The sequence below is a fragment of the Pteropus vampyrus genome, unplaced genomic scaffold (assembly GCF_000151845.1).
Source record: "Pteropus vampyrus isolate Shadow unplaced genomic scaffold, Pvam_2.0 Scaffold139, whole genome shotgun sequence".
NCBI classification, from domain to species: Eukaryota; Metazoa; Chordata; class Mammalia; order Chiroptera; family Pteropodidae; genus Pteropus; species Pteropus vampyrus.
Genome location: NW_011888920.1, coordinates 3,825,668 through 3,846,100, shown reverse-complemented (window position 1 = coordinate 3,846,100; position 20,433 = coordinate 3,825,668). Strand labels below are relative to the sequence as shown.

Sequence of the window (20,433 nt, the reverse complement as noted above, 5' to 3'; positions counted from 1 at the left end):
TGTTGAACCGTCAGTTGGTCCGTTTATTCGTGGCAGTGTGGCAGCTGTTAATGGTGCGTCAGTCGTTGCAGCGAAGCAGCTTTGAACAGTCATGGGCCTGGTAACTGTTATTTCCCATGGAAATTGTATCCGAAAGAGTTTTTTAATCTTCGGGAGGTCATTCAGAGAGTCACCTTGGCTTCACCCCCTTACAGCTAGTCTTGTCAAGATTGGAACTGCTGACCATGGGCTTCTCTGTGCTTAGAGATAGAGTTAGAACAGGGGAGAGGTTCAGCCATGACTCTTAGACATTCTCTCAGTTGCTATAGCCTGTCATGGGTATCAGTTTTATGGAGACGATTCTGAAGGGTCAAGTAGTAGAACCAGGGTCCGGCATGTAGGTCGAATGTCTACTAGCCATGTGCCCAGTCTGCTGCATTACAGTGATGCTCTCGTTTATTATTTATTTCAAAGTAGATGTCTCACAGAAAGACGAAAGTGAGCCAAAAGTAAAAACATGTCTTAAATTCAGAACTTCGTTGTTTTACTGCCTTTACCACAAATTTGAAGTCTTCTGATACAGAGTACCAGAAATATCTAGTCAATTCTATGTTTATGTACCACTTACAAAAGAAAAAAAAGTTGTTTTTTTTAATAATTATAGCAAAAATATTTATTTGAAGGAGTGATTCACAAAAGTATAAATAATTTAATTTACAAATCTATTAAATGTGTTAGAGTCTAGTCTCCATCCTTTGCTTTAACTTTTTTGTCCCTTTACTTGTTCTCTTCAAATGCTGTCTTTTCTTGAAGCCCAGTTCGGGGCTTACCCTGAGATAATGGAACTGACTTTGATGCATTTTGGAGTATAAATGAGATCACACAGTTCTGTCTTTAGCCCAGGGCCTGACACATAATATGCAATATTTATGTTAGCTGCAAAGATGATAATAATTGTGATATTGCTCTTCTCAAATACTGTGGTCAGTCTTTAACCTGCTTATTTTCTGTCTATATCACTTTTTGACACTTAGTATTCTTGTTAGATGTTATTATTTTATCTCCATAATGAGATTGCAAATTCTTTCATAGGCAGAGATAGGCGAAAAATTACTGAATTGGATTGAAAATTGGCATTTACTTTCTTTATAAGCTATGTGGTCTTCATTTTGATTTTTTTTCCCCAACAGAAAATAAAAACACTATCTGAAAGGAGGAGGAGTGCTCCATCTCTAACCCTGAATAGAGCCCTACAAAAACAGCCTAGTAACAGGTAAGTGAAAAGCGTTATACTACACATTTTGTATGTGCTACCTTTTTTTATATGTGGGTTGTTTGTTTGTTTGTTTTTTATCAGCACCAGATCCCTCTGTTTAATAGTAGGAAATATGACTTCTGTCCTGAGGTTATTTAATAAAGCCTATTCTTTTTGCGAATCATAAAGCCTTTTAGAGCTGGTAAGTATGGTCTATTGTTTTAAAACTGATTCAGAGTTGGCTCTCACACCAGGTAGTACACAAAAATGTAAATTCTACATACTGTTAAAATTTATAGAAAGAATTAGAAATCATAATACTAAAATTGTTTTTAAATTGTTTTAACCACCACAAATGATTATACACAAACGTTTGCCTATTTTTTATCATAAGGTGATACCTGTGCATGGGTACAGGCAAGTTGTTACTCGTTTTAGATTTGAAGAAAGATACTCAGATTAAGATTATGAAAAAGTGGAATGTTGATTTCTTTTAGGCATTATTGGTTAAATTAATTAGTGAATTAATTAGTGAAATTTGAAATGGAAAAACAAGCTAAATATCTATTGACATGACCATTACACCTGTTGAAGCTGAATACTATTTCAATGGACATTTTAAGGAAATCTTTCATAATGTATAGAAATTAAATAGATATTCAATAATTAATTTATTTATTAATTTTCAAATGGCATTTCAACTCAGAGGAGTTTATGTTCAGAGGAATCTCGTGATGATTTCTCCCTAATCTGTGAATCCTTTTATGTAAAGAGAAATCCTTATCACCTTTATTTAAAGTGAGGATATATCTGATATTTCTGTGTGCTGATTTAACATAAAATCTATATGAAGGCATGGCATTATTTTAATGCCAAAATATATTATATAACTAAATTACAGTTAATGAAACTTTCAAAATACTTAGTACTTAGGTCATTCTTAGTACTCAGCAAGTTCTCAGACTCTGGCAGCCCCACTACCCTACCCCAAAGACACGTGCTTTAGTCATTGGGTTGATCAGGAGATGTAAATGACTTTTAATAGAAGCCTAATCAAATTTTAATTAGAAAGATATTCTGCCAAGTAAATAATACAGTAATACATTTCATTGCCATATATAAATGACCTTTGAATTATTTGAATTAGTGTATTTTTGCATTAAGTGTGGATAAAAGAGAATATTATATCTTCACAGTTTGACCTTGATTACCTAGAAAACTCAGGAGGATGTATTTTTTAGGGGAGGTAAAGAGAGGAGGCAAGGGATTTAAAAGAATCCTTTAATTTAACAGCTGTGTTGTACTTCAATTTTTACTGAATTTAATGAATAAGAGCTAGGTTTAAAAGAGGGGGAAAGTTAACTGGTGAATTAACTGTGTTTATGTGTTAAACACAGTTTTATCTCCAGTGTTCTTTGATCGACCCATAGATTATATAAGGAGAGTCAGTTTAGAGATTTCGCATTATTTTTTTGGGTATGTAGACACTATCCGATCAGCTGGAGGTGATTTCTCTAAGTAATGATTATATTTTTTGGTATAGCAGGTGACATCTTTCATGCTAAGGTTAGTGGTTTTTCAACATGGCTGCACTCAGCGGCTTTAACTCTCAAACACGATGGTGTTCATTTCTGCGTTTAAGGACAATCTGACCTCATGTAGTAATTGTCTTCATGGTTAGACTCTGTGTACTATATTAGAAGGTTTAGTTTTCTTAAAAGTAAAACGAGGTGTTGAACTTATGATCTGTTAAAATCCTTTTACTTCTAGTTCTGTAGCTACATAATTATGATTTGTCAAAATCAAATCAAAAGACTTCACTACATTCCCTACAAATACTCTGAATTCTAATCATTCTGAATTGCTTGCAGTTTTCTAAACACACTATACTCTGTAACATTGGCTCAAAAGTTATTTCCTTTGAGAAATCCTCTAAACCTTCATAAATAGCATCTATGCTCCTGTAGGACCTTGTGTATCTTTTCATCATAATCATAGCACTCATCCCACTGCATTGGCATCACTATGTCATGTTCCCTGTAATGTCCTTGCCATTTATTAATAAAGTAACGCCTGGTACATACCTGGTGTTCAGTTATTATTTGTTGGATGAATAGTAAATGAACAAGGGACTCCATTTCCAAACCAAAATAGGAACTTAATAAGTTAGCACAGTAGTTTCTGACTTTCCTGCCTTCCTTTAAGTAGCCAATAGGATAATTTCCTTTTCCTTGGTATTATTTGTAAACTCTGGGTTGGGAAAAAGGGAGATTCTTTTTAACAAAACGACTCTGAGTTATTGTTAGGAAGTTATTTCATGTAGCAAAATACCACAAGAATTCATATATGTGGCCTGGAAATACCACGTATGTTGGCATTCTTGTGATATTTCTTCATTAATAACTTAGGGAGAAATTCACTTGTTTTGATATGGTATTCAGCCCACCTTATAGAAATTACACAAAAATGTACCCACTTTTGTTTAAAATTACATTCTGTTAGCACTTTTAAGTTGCTATTCACCTATCTCCATCCTCACCTCCAAATTAGTTTACTGTGTCCCTGCTGTTTTCAAGACTTTGTACTAGGTACTTAAAATATATTCTCTTTTAAATCTCTGCTTACTGCTGCTGAGAAGAGAGAAAGACAATGCCAGGGATGCATTGTGATGTTGCAGAAATGCTTGGGCTTTGACTGTTCAAGTGCTGGGTCTCCATCCTGGTTTTCTGCATGGCATTAGATAAATTACCTAATCTCTGAGTTCATTGTTTTCCTCTGTAAAATATGAATCTAATACTTCCATCATATAAAATGAATCCTTTACTTCCTCCACCAGCCCCAACTCTTCAATTTTGTTTCTTTATGCTAACCCAAACTCAGTCATAAGGAGAATGGGAAACAGTATGAACAGTCATTGCAAACCCTTTTACTGCTACTCTTAAAACACCTCCAAGAGTGTGTCTGTCACACTGCTGAGAAATAAGTATCCTTTTTATCCCCTCTCAGGGCAGAGGTCGAGCATTTGCTTATGTGGGGTTTTTGGCCTGTTTATTGTCATAATGTCATTTTGATAGCCAGCCTCAACAATGGCCTCAGTGAATCCCACCTCCTAGTATTCACGCCTTTGTCTAATCCCTTCCCGTATTGATCAGGATTGATCTGTGTAACCAATAGGATATGACAAAAATGATGGGTATCACTTCCAAGATTAAGTCATAAAAGACCAAGCTTCTGTCTCGACTGTTCTTCACACTCTTTCTGTATCTCTGAGCACTTGCTCTGGCGGAAGCCATGTTCTGAATAACCTTATGGAGATGCCCGGTCTTCACAGGCAATAAGCCTGAGGGCCAATCCCTCCCATTGACGTTAAAACAGCAGCTAAGGCTCAACCTCAATAAGAGAGCACACACAACCTATACAAAGTACACACCTGGAACTCCCGGCTCAGGTGACCAGAGAAGACTGCACTGCTGTGTCTTTGGACATTGGAATGTATCTCCACTATAATTATATTGAGAATGATGGCAATGGTAGAGTACTTTTCCACTAACTCCTCTTTCCAGAAGAGCTTCTATGACACGGAATATTGCTTTAAGCACTTGTGCTGAATGGTGGTCATAAAAAACACCTTACAGCAGCGCACTAAAATTTTCACAGTCTGAAATTAAATTAGGCCACATGTGTGTGTACTCAGCTCTACCACCGTAGATGCAGTGCGTGCTTTCTGCTTTGTTAAGGCAATGATGTCATTTTAGCTATGTTAAAATGACTCAAAATGTGGTTTGGTTTTAGTTGAGTTTATTTTGTCTAGGTTTTAATATGTGGGTTTCATGCTTTAACATGCACCAGCAGTTATTTATAAGTAGTTCAATTATTACTAACATTTTAAAAGACTTTGAACAAAATAGAAACTAAGACATTTGTTAGTTAGCATTAATTTATGATCAATGTGATTGATTGCTTGATAATTTCAACATGAGAAAGTTAGACATCATGTGACAGGGCAGCATAAAGATTGATATACTTTTAATAATTGTATTTAACAAAAATCTTATATCACACTTACAATGTGAGTGCCTTAATGCTTCTTGTTTATCTTTAGTTGGATTTCAGTTCAGCAAACATTTGTTGAGTATTTTGTAAGGAGCAAAACTGAAAGATTTGCCCTTGTATCAGGGGTTAGAATTCTAAAACCACTCTGGGCATCTTTGCACATGGTTTTGTACATGTGCACAAAACCGAGTCTTTGAGAGGAGAGAGTCTAAGTTAGAATCCGTTAACCAGGGCAAGAGAAACAGTTGGCTCAGGTCATTTTTAATAGCTTTTAGCTTTTTCTCACTTTTCGAAACACTTTGATCCCTTGAACAAAGCTCCGCCCCTATGAACTAAGTTGCATGAGGTCAAATATTCATCTTTCTGGAATTCTCCTCTCCTCCTCTTTTATTTTATTTAGGAGCAATAATGGAAAATAATTCTAGAAATGGAGTGGCATGGATGTAAAGGTGCTACAATCATAAAGTTAGGTATAGAACGGGAGGAGCAACTAATCAAATGGGTCAGCCTCCCCTCAAGTAACTTGGTTACCTGCTTTACCCTGTGCTCCACTGGACCTGTGATAATCACCCACCAAAAGAGAGACCCTCCCTTCCCACCTGTGCCCTACTCCGGTGTTATTAACAACACAGATTCAGAGTGAAGTGCCTTTACGGTTTGGTTTTGGATTCTGAGTGATAAATTGAGTGTTTTTTTCCACTTTACTTTTGTAAATGGAGAAGAAACTAATGACATCATTTTGTTTGTTTAGCTCTTCATTCTGCAAATATCTGAGTCCTCTGTGCAAGGCATAGTTCTAGTAACGGGGTCAGAAATAAGACATGGATCCTGCCTTGTTACACAGTGTAATTAAAGTGCTCAGTAGGAGCTTGCCATCCACTTGGGAAAACATGGCATATGGATACAACATAAGCAGAGACCATAAAAGATAATAATATGATTAAGTACTAAGTAGCACGTTTGTAGTACATTCAGTCAACAAATAATGATAACGCCTATTAAATGTCAGATACTGCTAACATACCAGGATACAGACATTTATGGTACAGTACAATAAATAACCAGGTTATCTAGAAAGCTCAGTTATCTAAATTTGGAAGTACTTTTATTAAAAAGAGATGAATGAGAATATTTTATTGCAAGCTAACAGATGATATTTACTTCTTTTAAAAGTATTTCATGTCATGATGTGGTGTTATATACCCAGTGCCTTCAATAGTGCTTAATGCACTGTAGACAATCATTAATATATAAGTAACAGAGCAAATTATTTGTAAATTTGGACTATGATTTGGGATTTAAAAATAAAAGTTAAACTTTATCAAATAGTTTAGCCATCTCAATATAGAAAAACCACATACTGGATTAAAATATTATTTTAATATTTCTTTCTATTGAGCATTCATAAAAAATGATTTTCTCTTTGATTTCCCAAATGACTTAATTCAAAATAATTTTATCAAACCAGAAATGTCCTTAAAATTTTATTTCAAAGCCTCTAATGATTTTTTTTCTTTAAGAGATTTCAACCTACTTATTGGTGTCTTTTTTTTTTAATATCTTAAAGCACGTATTTATTATATGGTTCTTCTTTACTCAGCAGATGTAACCATGAATGATTCTGGTATATTATTACAGAAAAATTTCATAATTGCACAAAGCAAATATGTAATAGGTATTTTCCCACAAATGGAAACATATATATAATTGCAAATTGAAATATTTTTACTTAGCTATCATTCCAAAGTACATATAGGTCAATGCATATCGATCTACCCCTAGTCTTTTTCATGGCAACTTTCATTGGTACAATATTTTATTTAACTAGTCTCTTATTGATGGATATTTATATTATTACTGTTTTTAATAAAGAGGAAGTTTTAGAAATGATATTGCAGCAAATGTCCATAAACAAATATCTTTCTCACTTGTTTTGTATAGCTGCAGGAAAAATTCCTAAAGTCAAAAGATAAATATTTAAAACTTGGATAAATATTGATTTAGTAGGATGTAAGCCATTTAAAATAAAATAACCTAATTAACCTTTGGCCTCTGCTAACCCCAACCAAAAAATATATTTTTTTTAATTCCCTAATTGCTTCAGATTCACTGTTATTTCTAAGCATTTAAATGTTTTAAAAATATTACTTAAACCAGGGGTCAGCACACCATAGCCCAGACAGGCCTACCTATTTTTGTAAATAAAGTTTTATTGGATCACAACTACATCTATATATTTAGATATTGTCAATGGATGATTTTTTGTTAAATTGACAGTTGAGTAGTTGACAGCAGAGAACATATGGCCCACAAAGCCTAATATATTTCCTTTTGTACCCTTTGAATAATAATTTGGGGATCCCTAGTTTAAACCATACATACTGCTATCTAATGGTTTATCATTATGATCAAAAATCAGTTATTTATTGAATACCTAAAACCAAAATGCAAACAATGATTTTTTCACCTTGCAATGCTTTCCTGTCAGGCAGCTAAGAAACTAAAACTATATAAAATGTTAACTTGGCCATTCCTTCATCCATTCATTGTTTACTAACCTTGTCCTTGCTCAGTTTTCACAAGAACAAGTGAAATTTCATTCTTGTTTTCTATAAATTTGAAAATCACTACCTAATAAAAAATTCCACTATGCTCACTCCTGCTCCCCCATCCCAAAAGAATTTGAAATAGAAAAGATTTTTCTCTGCGATGGTGAATATGAGCCTTTCTCTCTACTTAATTCCAATCCATAATATCAAGCATAGAAACTCTTATTCCCTTTTCTTTCAAAGGACCCTGATTGATTTATTTGCCTTGTTATTCACTTATACATCTCTTTAAATTATACATAGTATGTACTTAATTAGTAATCACTGAGCATAATAGTATTTACATATTAGGAAAGTAACTGTAGCTTGAAAAACACAAGGAATGTTGGAACAACTCTCAGAAGTTCACCTAACTTGAAGCAGAAATGTATGCTACTTCTACTTACTTTGGGTACAGAGTTGTAGAATTTTAGAGTGTTAGATCCAGAATGTGTTATGGAGTCATGAGTGAGCAGTTGGTCTCAAATTTCAATATGCACTCGAATCTGAATGGCTTGTTAAAATACAGAATACTGAGCCAACACTCCATTTTTAAGAAGTTCCTAGTTGATGCTGATGCTGCTTGCCAGGGACCATGGTTTACTAACAACTGTAATAGAGGAAAGAATGGCTGACCACTCAGGCATTACCTCAGAGAGTTATCAGGATAGCGTATGGTCCTTGGCCTTTTAGTATACCCAGGGGAGATCAGACACTCTGACCAATACTATTCAAACCCAAGAAACATTAATAAGCCCAAATCTTCATTTAGTGTGGCTGCCATGAGAACCAGATACTTGAGATGACAAGACATGGCTTCTTATACAATATACCTTGATGGAGACCCTGACACATTCTGTGGTTCCATTTATGTGAAATTCTAGGAGAGGCAAAACTAATCTTCAGTGGGGGAAAAAAGTCAGAATAGTCATTGCCTTGAGAGTAATAGGATGGAGATTGACTGTTGTAAGGAATTCGAGGGATTTGGGGGCTGACCAAGGACAAAGACATAACCATTGGGACAGAGTTGCATGAGAAAGGAGGTCCCTCACAGCATGAGAGTGACTGTCATAGAGGCTTGTGGACAAAGGTCATCATCCATCAGGAGATGTGGGCAAGGGAACTCCCGAGGTGATGGAGATTGGGGAAGGTGTCCGTGGACATTACATGTCTAGGTGAAGTTGTTCAGTAGCAATGTGGGGAGTCTGTGAGTCATAGATCTCCAAGGGGTGGTAGTGATTTAGGGTCTTACAACCACCAGGCTATATTTTATCAATGGCTAGCAGATGTTGGTCATAGTTTTGTGGAGTATGCAAAGCAGGCAAGTTATACATGGCTGAAAATCTGCTTGTTAGGGCTATTTTTAAAATACTTGGGTATATAAAAACTTGAGTTGAGTTTCAGCAGACTTTTGAGCTAGTGAGTCTCAGCCTGCAGTGAAGAAATAAACAACCTAGGGCCCAATACACAGAGGCCGTCTTCAGCTAATTTATGTAACAACTGAGAAGGGACAGAGGAAATCTGTTGGAGTGGTGATAATGTTCTATATCTTGATAAGGGTTAGATTACACAAGTGAATACATTTGTCTGGGAATATATACTTGAGATTTGTGCATACATTTTTCAAAATTATAAAGATCGAACTCTACTTAATGATATGCATGCTAAAGTATTTGAAGGGAAATGTACTGCTGTATGCAGTTTACACTGAAATGCCACAAAATGGATTAATGGGTAGACAGAAGGGTAGATACTTGATAGATATATGATAAAGCAAGTATAGTAAAATTTTAATTGTAGAATGTAGGTTAGGGTATACTTGTGTTTCTTATAAAACTTTCAACTTTGCTTTATGTTTGAAATTTTTGTAATGAAATGTGAAAGACTACTGTGTGGAGATAGACTGAGGACCTGTTAGGAAATGATGCCATCGCATTAAAAAAATTACAGAATTTTATATTTCTTAACTATAATTTGATCATTTGACTAAACATCTGGGTGTTTGGTCTATTACAGGCAAAGTCCTTCCTCCAGCATGGACATATGTGCATTTGTGTCATCATTTATGTGCTCTAATAGGACTCTGCTAATTGATGGCAGGGTAGAACTCAAAAGAGGCCGAGAGAGACAGGAGCGACATCTTTTCCTGTTCAATGATCTCTTTGTTGTGGCCCAAATTAAGTAAGTATACTCTACATTCTCCTCTGGTTATCATTACAAAACTGTATTTCCACTAACAAAGATAATTTTTCTATTCAGTGCTTACTGTAAGAATGTCTGGCCTCTATTACCATCTAATATCTGAAGTAAGTTCTATGTTTGTGTTTTGTTTTGTTTTTGCTTTTGCAAAAAAAAAAAAAAAAGTTTCAATTTTTATTCATTCCCCAAGTGTTCATTTAGTTCTCACCCTGTGCCATGCTCTGAATAAATACAGAGAATGAATGAAGAATGTGATGGGATGGTTCCTGCTTTCTTGGTGCTTCATTCTAATTTGCAGGGGAGGAAGAAATTATAGATTATGATTAGTGCTAAGAAAATAGGGTACTGGATGAAGTAAAATATGGGATATATGTTAGGTAGGTGTAGCGAGGGGGAAAAATGATTGAAGGTTGAAAAGCAGCCAGCCATTCAGATATTAGAGGATCAGCATTCTACATGTAGGGAACACTAGGTCCAAAGGCAGTGGGGAAAGTTAGGCCCTTTAGAGGAGTTAAAAGAAGGCCTATGTGTGTAACTAGAGCATAATGAGCAGGAGGAGAGTAATATGAGTTGATATTGGAGAAATAGACAAGGATCAGGTTGTAGGCTGTGTTAATTATTACCTATTACTATATAACAAATTACCCCAAAACAGTTTATTACTATACACAGTTTATTATTACAACAGTTTATTCCTGAAAACATCTCATACAGTGTCTCTGAATCAGGAATCTGGGATTGGCTTGGCTGGTACTTCTGGCTCAAAAGCCCTCAAAAGCAGTCAAGTTGTAGACCAGGGTTATAGTCATCTCAAAGCTTAATGGAAGCCAAAGAATCCACTTCCCAGCTCATCCCTGTGAATGCTGTCAGGCCTCAGTTGCTCACTGGCTACTGACCTGAGGCTGTAGTTCCTCTCCATGTGGGTCTTTCCACAGGGCTGCTCATAACCCATAGGTTACAAAAGAAGTCACGAGTATTATTCGTATGTTGAAATTATTTATTTTTTATTTTTAAATTTATTATTATCATTTTTTTTATGGTGACATTAGTTAACGAAATCCAGTAAGTTTCAGCTGTACATTTTAACAGTAAGGCAAATATATATTTATATTGTGTGTTCACCTCCCATAGTTAGATTTCTTTCTGTCAACACAATATTTTTGACCCCCTTACCTGGTCTACCACCCCCTACCCTCTGGTAACCACTAGTCTATTGTCCATCTCCATGAGTCTCTGTTTGTTCTGTTCGTTTGTTGCTTTTAGGTTTATATCCCACATATAAGTGATATCATGTGGTTTTCAACTTTTTCTGTCTGGCTTATTTTAATTATGATAATATTTAGAGTAGAAGTCTTTTGTTCCCTACCCAAAGTCATTTATTGTTCTGAATATTGCTAGCATCTAAGTGGTCTCATGTAACCTATATTCTGTTTTGCTAAAAACCTTTTATATAAATACAGTTTCTTTAACACTAGAAAATTGCTGTTTCTATATTGGCAAAATCTGGGCCTATGATCTACTTCTATAGCTGACTTTTTATTTTGGTTGTTCTTTCTCACATATGGTGTACACCATTTTTTTCCACATACTGCTTTGGAGATCATTCTTTTTGTCCACTTAAATACATTTGGAAATTAAATAACCCACTTAAATATTTTTATGATGTGCCAAGATCTATATCAATTGATTTAATGCTGTGCTTATTTAAGAGATTCAATTCATAAAAGATTATTTTAAGTTATCTCTACATTCACTGATGATATTAAAAAGTATGAGTCATCTAAGTTAATTTGGTGGGTGGAGGGTAATGAATACAACTTCCTTGAGAGAGAGAGAACATGTAGGTATACAGAGATGAATAAGTAAGGCTGACGATAGAAACACTGAAGGAAACTTCATGGAAAGGTACTCCCATTCAGGGTTTTTTGATTTATAGTGGTTAAGAGTATAAAGAAGCTCAGGACTCAGCCCTGCTCAAGTTCAAGACTCTAGCTCTGCTAGTTAAGCTGTTTGACTCTTGGTAAGTTTGGTAATCTCTCTATGATTCTGTTTCCTTATCTCTAAAATGCTTGAGGATTAAACTAAATATGTGTAAAGTATTTATAACACTTACTGGTACATGATAAGTTTTCAGTAAATATTAGCCAATTAGCCATTAGAAGGGAAGTCATTTTTTACACCTTTAGACACCTCCTTTTTTTTTGTATCAGGAAGTAGATAATATAGACACTTTTTTGATTTTGAGAAAGAATAATTGGAGTGACACTTTCCAGGTCAACAGATGTGGCAGTTCTTACATTGTATCTGAAGTATCTAATATGGAAAGAGAAATGCATTAAAAAATACAAAGTGTGTAAAAACAGAAATGGAAGCATACCTTTTCTTCCAAAAGATTTGTAGTTTCAGTTTTATATTTCCCAATTACCATCAGGAAATCAGATTTAAAAAAAAAAAGAAAGATTTTTTCTTCAATTGAGCATTTCATTAAAAAAAAAATGAAAAGATCCATAACAATTAGGTGGAAAATATTGAAATGAAATACAGAAAGAAGCCACTGAGCCACCATGTGCTTTTCTATTACACTCATATTAAGTGTGTCCTACAGGAAGCATAAATGATACTCTGAATCTAAATTATCTTTCATGTGTAGTTCCTGCGAAATCTTTTTTCATTTTATAAATTCTACTGAAGAATTTAAGCTTTAAATATTCCGCGAGGAGTTTTAGGAATTCTTCCATTTGGAATAACTTGATTTCATTTTAGCTTTTAGTGTTTTCACAAATGGTTCCAAATGATAGGAAGTACCCAGGTTACCTTGAGCATTCTCTGTATCCTCCTCTGTGCCTTCTACCGATTTAAGCCTCAAGTCCATTATGGGCATTAAATCTGTGATTAGGTCAAGAGAGATGGTGGTATCAATTTTAGGGTTCTAAGGGGAATTAGGTAGAAATTGTCAAATAGCAATTTCATTGCCGACTTAAAATAGGTCACCTTCTTGGTCCCTAGAGATAAATATTAATTGTGTCAACTCTACTTAAATATAATACTTATTGGCCTCTTTTTTTTCTCAGCCAGAATATAAGGAGAAATGGTGGAAACAAAATCTTAAGATAGGAAATTTAAATAACCTTTGCTTCTAAAGACTAGAAAATCTTGTAACCATTCTCTCTTTGTTAAGGTGAAAATTTTATAAATATTTTAATAAATAATATGCATATTTAATCTTTTGTTCAGGCAGTCAAATCTTTTTGGAAGTAAGCAAATTATAAATAGTAAATGAATTAATTTTTTATAACTGCAGTAAATTTAAAATTAAGATTTTGATCCTAATGCAATGCTCAACATATAGAAAAGTAAAATAACCAGTTTATGACTATTTGCTGCCGTAAATGCAGGCATGAGGCACCAAATGTTTTAAAGGTCTTTTTGGGCCAAGGTAGCCAACTATGTTACAGTTTACTCTGGTAGGCACTGAAGATAAAAACAATGAATAACACCAGAGGGTAGGGGAGAGGAGGGAGGTGGGAGGTAGATGGGGTAAAAGGGTTCAAATATGTGGTGGCATTAAAGAATTAAAAATAAATAAAAAAAGACAAATATTAATAAATGAATAAATCAGAAACTTTGAAAAAAATGAATGACATTCTTTGCACATGATTAGTTTAAACTGTCCTCTTATCGCAAGTACAGAAACGCTCATAAAATTTAAAAATCAAAATAACAAGAAGTCCTGTTTGGTTTTTATCTTTTTAGGTATAACAACAACTTTAAGATGAAAAATAAAATAAAATTAAGTGACATGTGGACAGCAAACTGTGTCAGTGAAATGGAAGGAGGTAACACCGATAGCATGAAATCCTTTGTCTTGGGCTGGCCCATGGTGAACTTTGTGGCCACTTTCAGGTGAGAACCATAGCTTGTCCTGTATTTCCATGGGTTAGCTACTGTGAAACACAGTCACCTATGTAATTTCTAGGACAGAGAGAAAAAAACGGTAATTAAATTTTGTCCTCCTAAGTTTTAAAGGAAAATATTTTATTCTGATTGAGTTATTTTGCAGGCAGTAACTCATCTTTCGGCACACCCTCAATAAAGACATTTGCATGCCATATGTTTCTCCCAAGAAGCTTTTTATTAAAATATGTGAAAGGTAATGGTTAATACTGAGAACTCTGGGAGTCATTTATCTGGTTGACTTGAGATTTTTAAAGGGGCTTACTGAAACACCTCAAGGACTATGGAGGAGTGATAGTTATCAGAGTGCCAGGACCCCCCACCACCTCCACCACCAAACATTCCCTTCCCTAATGTTTAGGTATTGTTTTACACATTGAGCTTTGGAGTTGGTCTTTTCAAACTACTGAAATAGACCTTTACTGAAAGAAATTATATTAAATAGTCCAATTAAGTTTGAATTACTTTGAATAACTTTTATACTCCCAAATTTTCTAAAGAAATTGTTTTTAACTATAGAAATAAAATTATTGTCATGATATAATGGGATGGCTAAATTGTACATCAGGTTCTGATTTTGGTATCTATAGAGATGTGACAATCAAGACCAAATTTATGATTCAAGAAATGAAAGTTAGTTTTCTGAGACTCACTCTTGGGCTAGGATAGGGTTGGAAAGTATATGAATAGAGAACCTTTGTGCTCTTATCCTCAGCATGCTAAACTGGCACTTTCCAGTTTAAGATGAGCATACTGAAACTTATAATTTTGATTTTGAACAACTGTACCCTCAAGGCCAGTATTTGTTTTCCACTTAAAGAATTGGTGTTTATCACATGCACACAATGTTCTGTGTTTTGCTTCTTCCCTCCCCACTACCACCAAACTCCTCAGGCATTATCCTAAAACAAGATAACTGAAATTTTCCAAGCTGTTCATCTTCTAATAAAAGAAAGGCATGCCATTAAATTCTGTTATGCACTATTGGCCATCACAAGTTTTTAAGAACTTATTTAGAAGAAACGTATGTTTGTATCATTCTCTGCACATCCTCTTTTCCATGACAGATTTCTCTAGATATTGTCATTTCCAATTGCTTAATCTCCTTGGACTTACTGATGAAAGGAAGCAATTTCACGAGAGGGACAGGACTACATGATATCCTTAATCAAGAGGTTTCCATGAAACGTTTTTTAAGGAGAAGGGAAAATGTGGAAACGCGTTTTATATACATTGTATTCCTCAAAAAATAGAAAATTTTAACCACTTAATTAAGGTTAACATCACTGGTGATATCATGTGAATATCTTGTACCCCTTGATACATAACCCCAGTCTCATCATGAGGAAAACATCAGACAAACCCAAATTGAGGGCTGGTCAATCTGTGAGGTCAACCAAGGGTTGCCTCTCCTTAAAAAAAAAAAAAAAAAAAAAAGGAAAAGATATAGAAACTGTCACAGGTCGGACACTAAGGAGACATGATAACTAAATGCAATGTAGTATCCTGGATTGGATCCTAGAACAGAAAAAGAACATTAATGGAAAAATTGGTGAAATCTACATAGTCAGGAGTTTAATTAATAGTAATGGACCAATATTGGTTTCTTAGTTTGACAAATGTGCCATGATATTGTTGGAGAATAACATTAGAAGAAGCTGAAACTAGGTGAGAGGTATACAGGGACTCTCTGTACTATCTTTACAACTTTTCTGAAAATCTGAAGTTATTTCAAAATTGAAAGATTACTTTAAACAAAGTAGGGTTTAAGAGTTCTACCTCTGGTACTGGCAGAGTGAGGTCTTAATAGACTGACCGCCCTATAGATCAGCGGTCCCCAACCTTTGCTCCTATGAGAATCTAATGCCTGATGATGTGAGGTGGAGCTGAGATGGTGATGCTAGTGCCCGGGAGTGGCTGCAATTACGGATGAAGCTTCGCTCACTCACTGCCACTCATCTTCTGTTGTGGGGCCCAGTTGGGGACCCCTGCTATAGATAACTGCTGTAAACTCTGAATGAAATACAGCCACCTACCTGAAGGCTCTGGAAAGTGAACAAAAGTTGGGAGATTTTGGAGAGGAATGGAAACTTTGAAGGAAGCACCAGTTCTGAGTGAGTTTCCTATTTCTAAGGTATTAGGCTGAGGGCAGGCAACAATCACATCATGGTGGAGGGCAACTGAATTGACAAAAACCTGCAGTCTTTTTGCTGAAGAACCAGAGGACAAAGTCTGGGTCAGCCACCGCCACAGCAAAATGAGGGAGGAAATCTCAAAAAAGGGGAGTATCAGAGAAAGAAAGCTTTAAACTTTATGTACAGACTCTGCTCAAGCCTGTGGATGATTGCTGACTGCACACACATGAAGCAGACTCAGAGGAGCTTAAAGCTAAGGCTAAAAGAACTCAGCTGAGGCACTGCTCACCACAGATGAGACAGAGTTTGCAGCTTGACTCTAATCAAGTTGTTAAAACAAAAACATCAGCACTGTTTTACAAACACAACAGAAATCAGGCAAAATGTTCAGATATCCAGAATACAATCTAAAACTTCTTTACATACCAATAATCAGGAAAAGGAAAAGAGAATAAAGAGGCCAGCCCTTAGGTGATCCATGTGTTGGAATTAGCAAAAAAGAACTTTAAAGCAGCTCTTGTAATTATGCTCTGTAGATAAAAGGAAAGACCTATTGAAATAACTGAAAAGATGGGCAATCTCAGCAGAGAAATAAAAAATATAAAATTAAGAGCCAAATAAAAATTCTAGACCTAAAAACTACATCTTAAACTTTAAATATCTTCTGTGCGGCTTTAGTTGCAGAATGGAAATGAAAGTGGAAAGAGTGAATTTGAAGATATATCAATATAAATTTTCCAATCTGAAGGATAGGAAAATATTTTTTTTTAGTGAAAAATGCATCAGAGACTTGTTGGAAAATACCAACAGGTATAGTATACATGTAATTGGAATTCCAGAAGGAGGAGAGCAAGGGGATGAGGAGTCAGAATAGATATTTGAAGAACTATCTGAAGCAATGCTTTGAAAACCTTTCAGATTTGATGAAAGACATAAAGTGTATTGATTTAGTGGGCTCAGTGAACATCAAACAGGAGTATGAAGAAAACCACCTAGTCATGTTATAGACAAACTGCTATAAACTTAAAATAAGAGAAAATCTTGAAAATGCCAGAGAAAAGCAACACATTACATATAGGGGAACAACAATTTGCATCACTGTGGGTTTTTCATCAGAAACTATGGTGGTTAGAAGACAGTGAAATGGCATCGTTAAAGTGTTGAAAGAAAAAAACTTGCAACCCAGAATACTGTCTCCAGCAAAATTATCCCTGAGAAATGCAGAACTGAACTTACAAAAAAAAAAAAAAAGTGCTGATAGTTTCGCAGCCTGAAGTGTGATGATATTGGAGGAAAGCTCAGATCTTTAGGTGGTGGTTGAAGAACATCAGAACTGGTACAGATCTTAGTAAATATTAAGAAACTCTAGGTCACAGTCACTTTAAAATGCCATCAGGCTAGCAGCTCAAGAAGCAGTCTCTCCTAGTCAGTCACGATGATATCTATAAAGAAACAAAAAGAGACTAATAGCTTTGAAATACAAGACTGACAAACAACTGCCAGAATCTGTGATGAATTCCTAATTGAATCGAACTGGAGGAAGAACAATCAGTGTGAACTTTCCATTCTTTAACTTGGGAAACTGGAGAGATCATTACCTCGCAAAAAAGGCAAAACTAATTTCATATCTCTATCACTATTTGTACCTTGATTTACAAATTGAGAATCTACATCTACTGGAAAAATAGGCACTGCAACTCAATTTTACAGATTAACTGTACAGTTGAGTGCTTATTTCATGTCATTGATAGGCTCTTGGAAACTGTGACTTTAAGCAGAACGATGTACGACAAAACTGATTTTGCTGTCAGCTAATTGATATAAACAAGAATTAAGTTCCTAGAGCATATTTCTGGTCACAAAAAAAAAAAAAATCACCAAACTTCCAAATAAAGACCCCAAACACTTCTACTATTAAACATTGAAATAAATCTGAGCTATACATACATTTAAGAAAGAGTAATGAAGACAACTGAGATAATTGTTTTTCATTCTGCTTATTTCATTTGAGTGTCCCAGGCGCGACAACCCTGGACAGGACTACATTCCATCACAGGGAGCACACACACACACACCCACATTCACTCATACTGGGACAGTTTAGAAACACCGATTAACCAAATATGTGCATCTTTGGGATGTGGGAGGAAACCAGAGTACCCAGAGAAACCCCATGCAGACATGGGGAAAATGTGCAAAATCCACACACAGTGGTCCCAACCAGGAATCGTTTTTTTTTTTTTTCTCATCAGCATTACAATGAAACAGTGTTGAATGAAACGACATTATTTGAGGACCTGCTGTATAGTAAAATGGGAACGTTATTCAAAAGACACGGGAAATATTTAAATCTGACGATGCACTATCTACAAGAGGAATCAGAAAAATATTTTAAGTACCTAGTACAAATCTTAGTCTACAAACAGGTATTTATTCAAGAAAAGCCTGTTTAGTTATTGATCAAATTACAACCCATCTTGAGCCTATTTTGCCAGGCTGTTAGGAAATCAAATTTCTTTCTTAACTGGAACCCCTGTTTTCTTAGGGTAGAACCAGAATACAGAAGATTTCTCTGATGTCTCCAAAATAGGTGTAGGGCTTCTGACTTTCAGTCTATTGTGGTCACAGTGACATAATTTTTTCTATGCCCAGAGCCCTTTTACATTCAGAGATGCACATTCTTTGCCACAAGTGGGGTGCAGGTGTCTTTGCCATTATGAAAACCTTGGTGCCTAGCAACAAGCCTCCCTAGTTGCTTCTCACAACCATTTCCTCTGGGGCCTTTCTGTTTCCTTCAGCACCTCAACAGTGTGACATATAGTTCCCAGCTCACTGCCAGGGATGACAGAATCTATCCCCTCCCAAATCTGAGGGAATCTTTTGACTCTGCCTTGCCCTTACCCTTTCTCTAGGATATACTGCTTTCTCTTCTCCTTGTTCCTATTGATGAGCTTGAGTGTTTATGAAACTCTAAGGTAACCTTGATTTTGGAATACTTCTGTTTCTAGTTCTGTAAAAATGCCTGAGTTTAAGAATTACTAAGGAAGAGAAGTCTTCTCTTCTTGTAAGGGCAGGAGAAAGAGGAAAATACAAGAAGACTACACAAATCAATCTCAATAAATTAACCTGACATACCTCATAATCTGTTTCTTTTTAAAGTAATGTGTGCTGAAAAAAATAATGTGTTATGTACATTCAAACAGTGGATCACTATACAGCAATGAGAATGAACAATCTAAAGTCACATGCAGTAATATGGATAAGTCTCACTAACAGAATGTTGACTGAAAGAAGCCAGAAACCAAACAGTAATACTGTATGGTTACATTTATATAAAGACCCCAAAAGAAGAACTATTCTGTTCTGTTAGAAGTCAAAATAGTGGAAACTAGTGCCTGAAAAGGAGCACAAAAGACCTTCCAAATTGATTTTCTGTTTCATAATCTGGGTGTTAGTCACATGTGTATGTTCAGTTTGTGAAAATTCTTCAAGCTGTGCACTTACATATTGTACGGTTTTCTCTACGTATCTTGTGTCAATAAAAAGTTAAAAGCTAAAAAAATACTATATTAAAGGGGCAGTTTTCTTTAACTACTTTGAAAAAAGTTAACAGGTCTAAAGAAAACTTACCTATTTTTCAACATAGATTTTTGCTAAATAAATCCAAGATTTAACATAAATGAATTTAGAAAATCGGTTTAGGAAAGAGGAATACATCAAAAGATAGTAAGGAATTGTGAAAGATGAAAATTGCATGGCCATTAGCAAAAGAGATGTAATACACTTTCTGATGACCAATCCAGGAGATGGCTGATGGAGAAAATTGCTAAGCAACAAAGTTAGAAACAAATTCCAAATATTTGTTAACTGTATTTTTCTGGAATGAGAAAATAAGTATGGTTTCCTATTTCTATTAGAAGTTTAGAAATAAATTTTATTTATTTATTTAGGTGACATTGGTTAACAAAATTCAATAATTTTTAGCTGTACATTTTAACAGTAAGGCATATATATGTTTACACTGTGTGTTCACCTTGCATAGTTAGATTTGTTTCTGATACCACATATTTGACCACTTATAACTTGTCTCCCTCCCACCTCCAAACTCTCCTTTACCCTCTGGTAACTACTAGTCTATAGTCCATGTCCATGAGTCTCTGTGTGTTTGTCCTGTTCATTTGTTGCTTTTAGGTTTATATCCTGCATTTAAGTGATATCATGTGATTTTCAACTTTTTCTGTCGGGCTTATTTTGCTTAGCATGATTATCT

At 35.2% G+C, this 20,433-nt stretch overlaps 1 protein-coding gene across 1 annotated transcript in view; it reads left to right on the top strand.

Annotated features, from left to right (window-relative positions):
• Positions 1 to 20,433, top strand: part of LOC105297479 (rho GTPase-activating protein 20-like) — a 67,943-nt gene that overhangs the window by 1,991 nt on the left and 45,519 nt on the right. Inside the window, exons 2-4 of the mRNA XM_011368164.2 lie at positions 1,170 to 1,252; positions 9,892 to 10,056; positions 13,828 to 13,977. Coding sequence (XP_011366466.2) covers positions 1,170 to 1,252; positions 9,892 to 10,056; positions 13,828 to 13,977 — 398 coding nt within the window. The remainder of the gene's footprint in view (positions 1 to 1,169; positions 1,253 to 9,891; positions 10,057 to 13,827; positions 13,978 to 20,433) is intronic.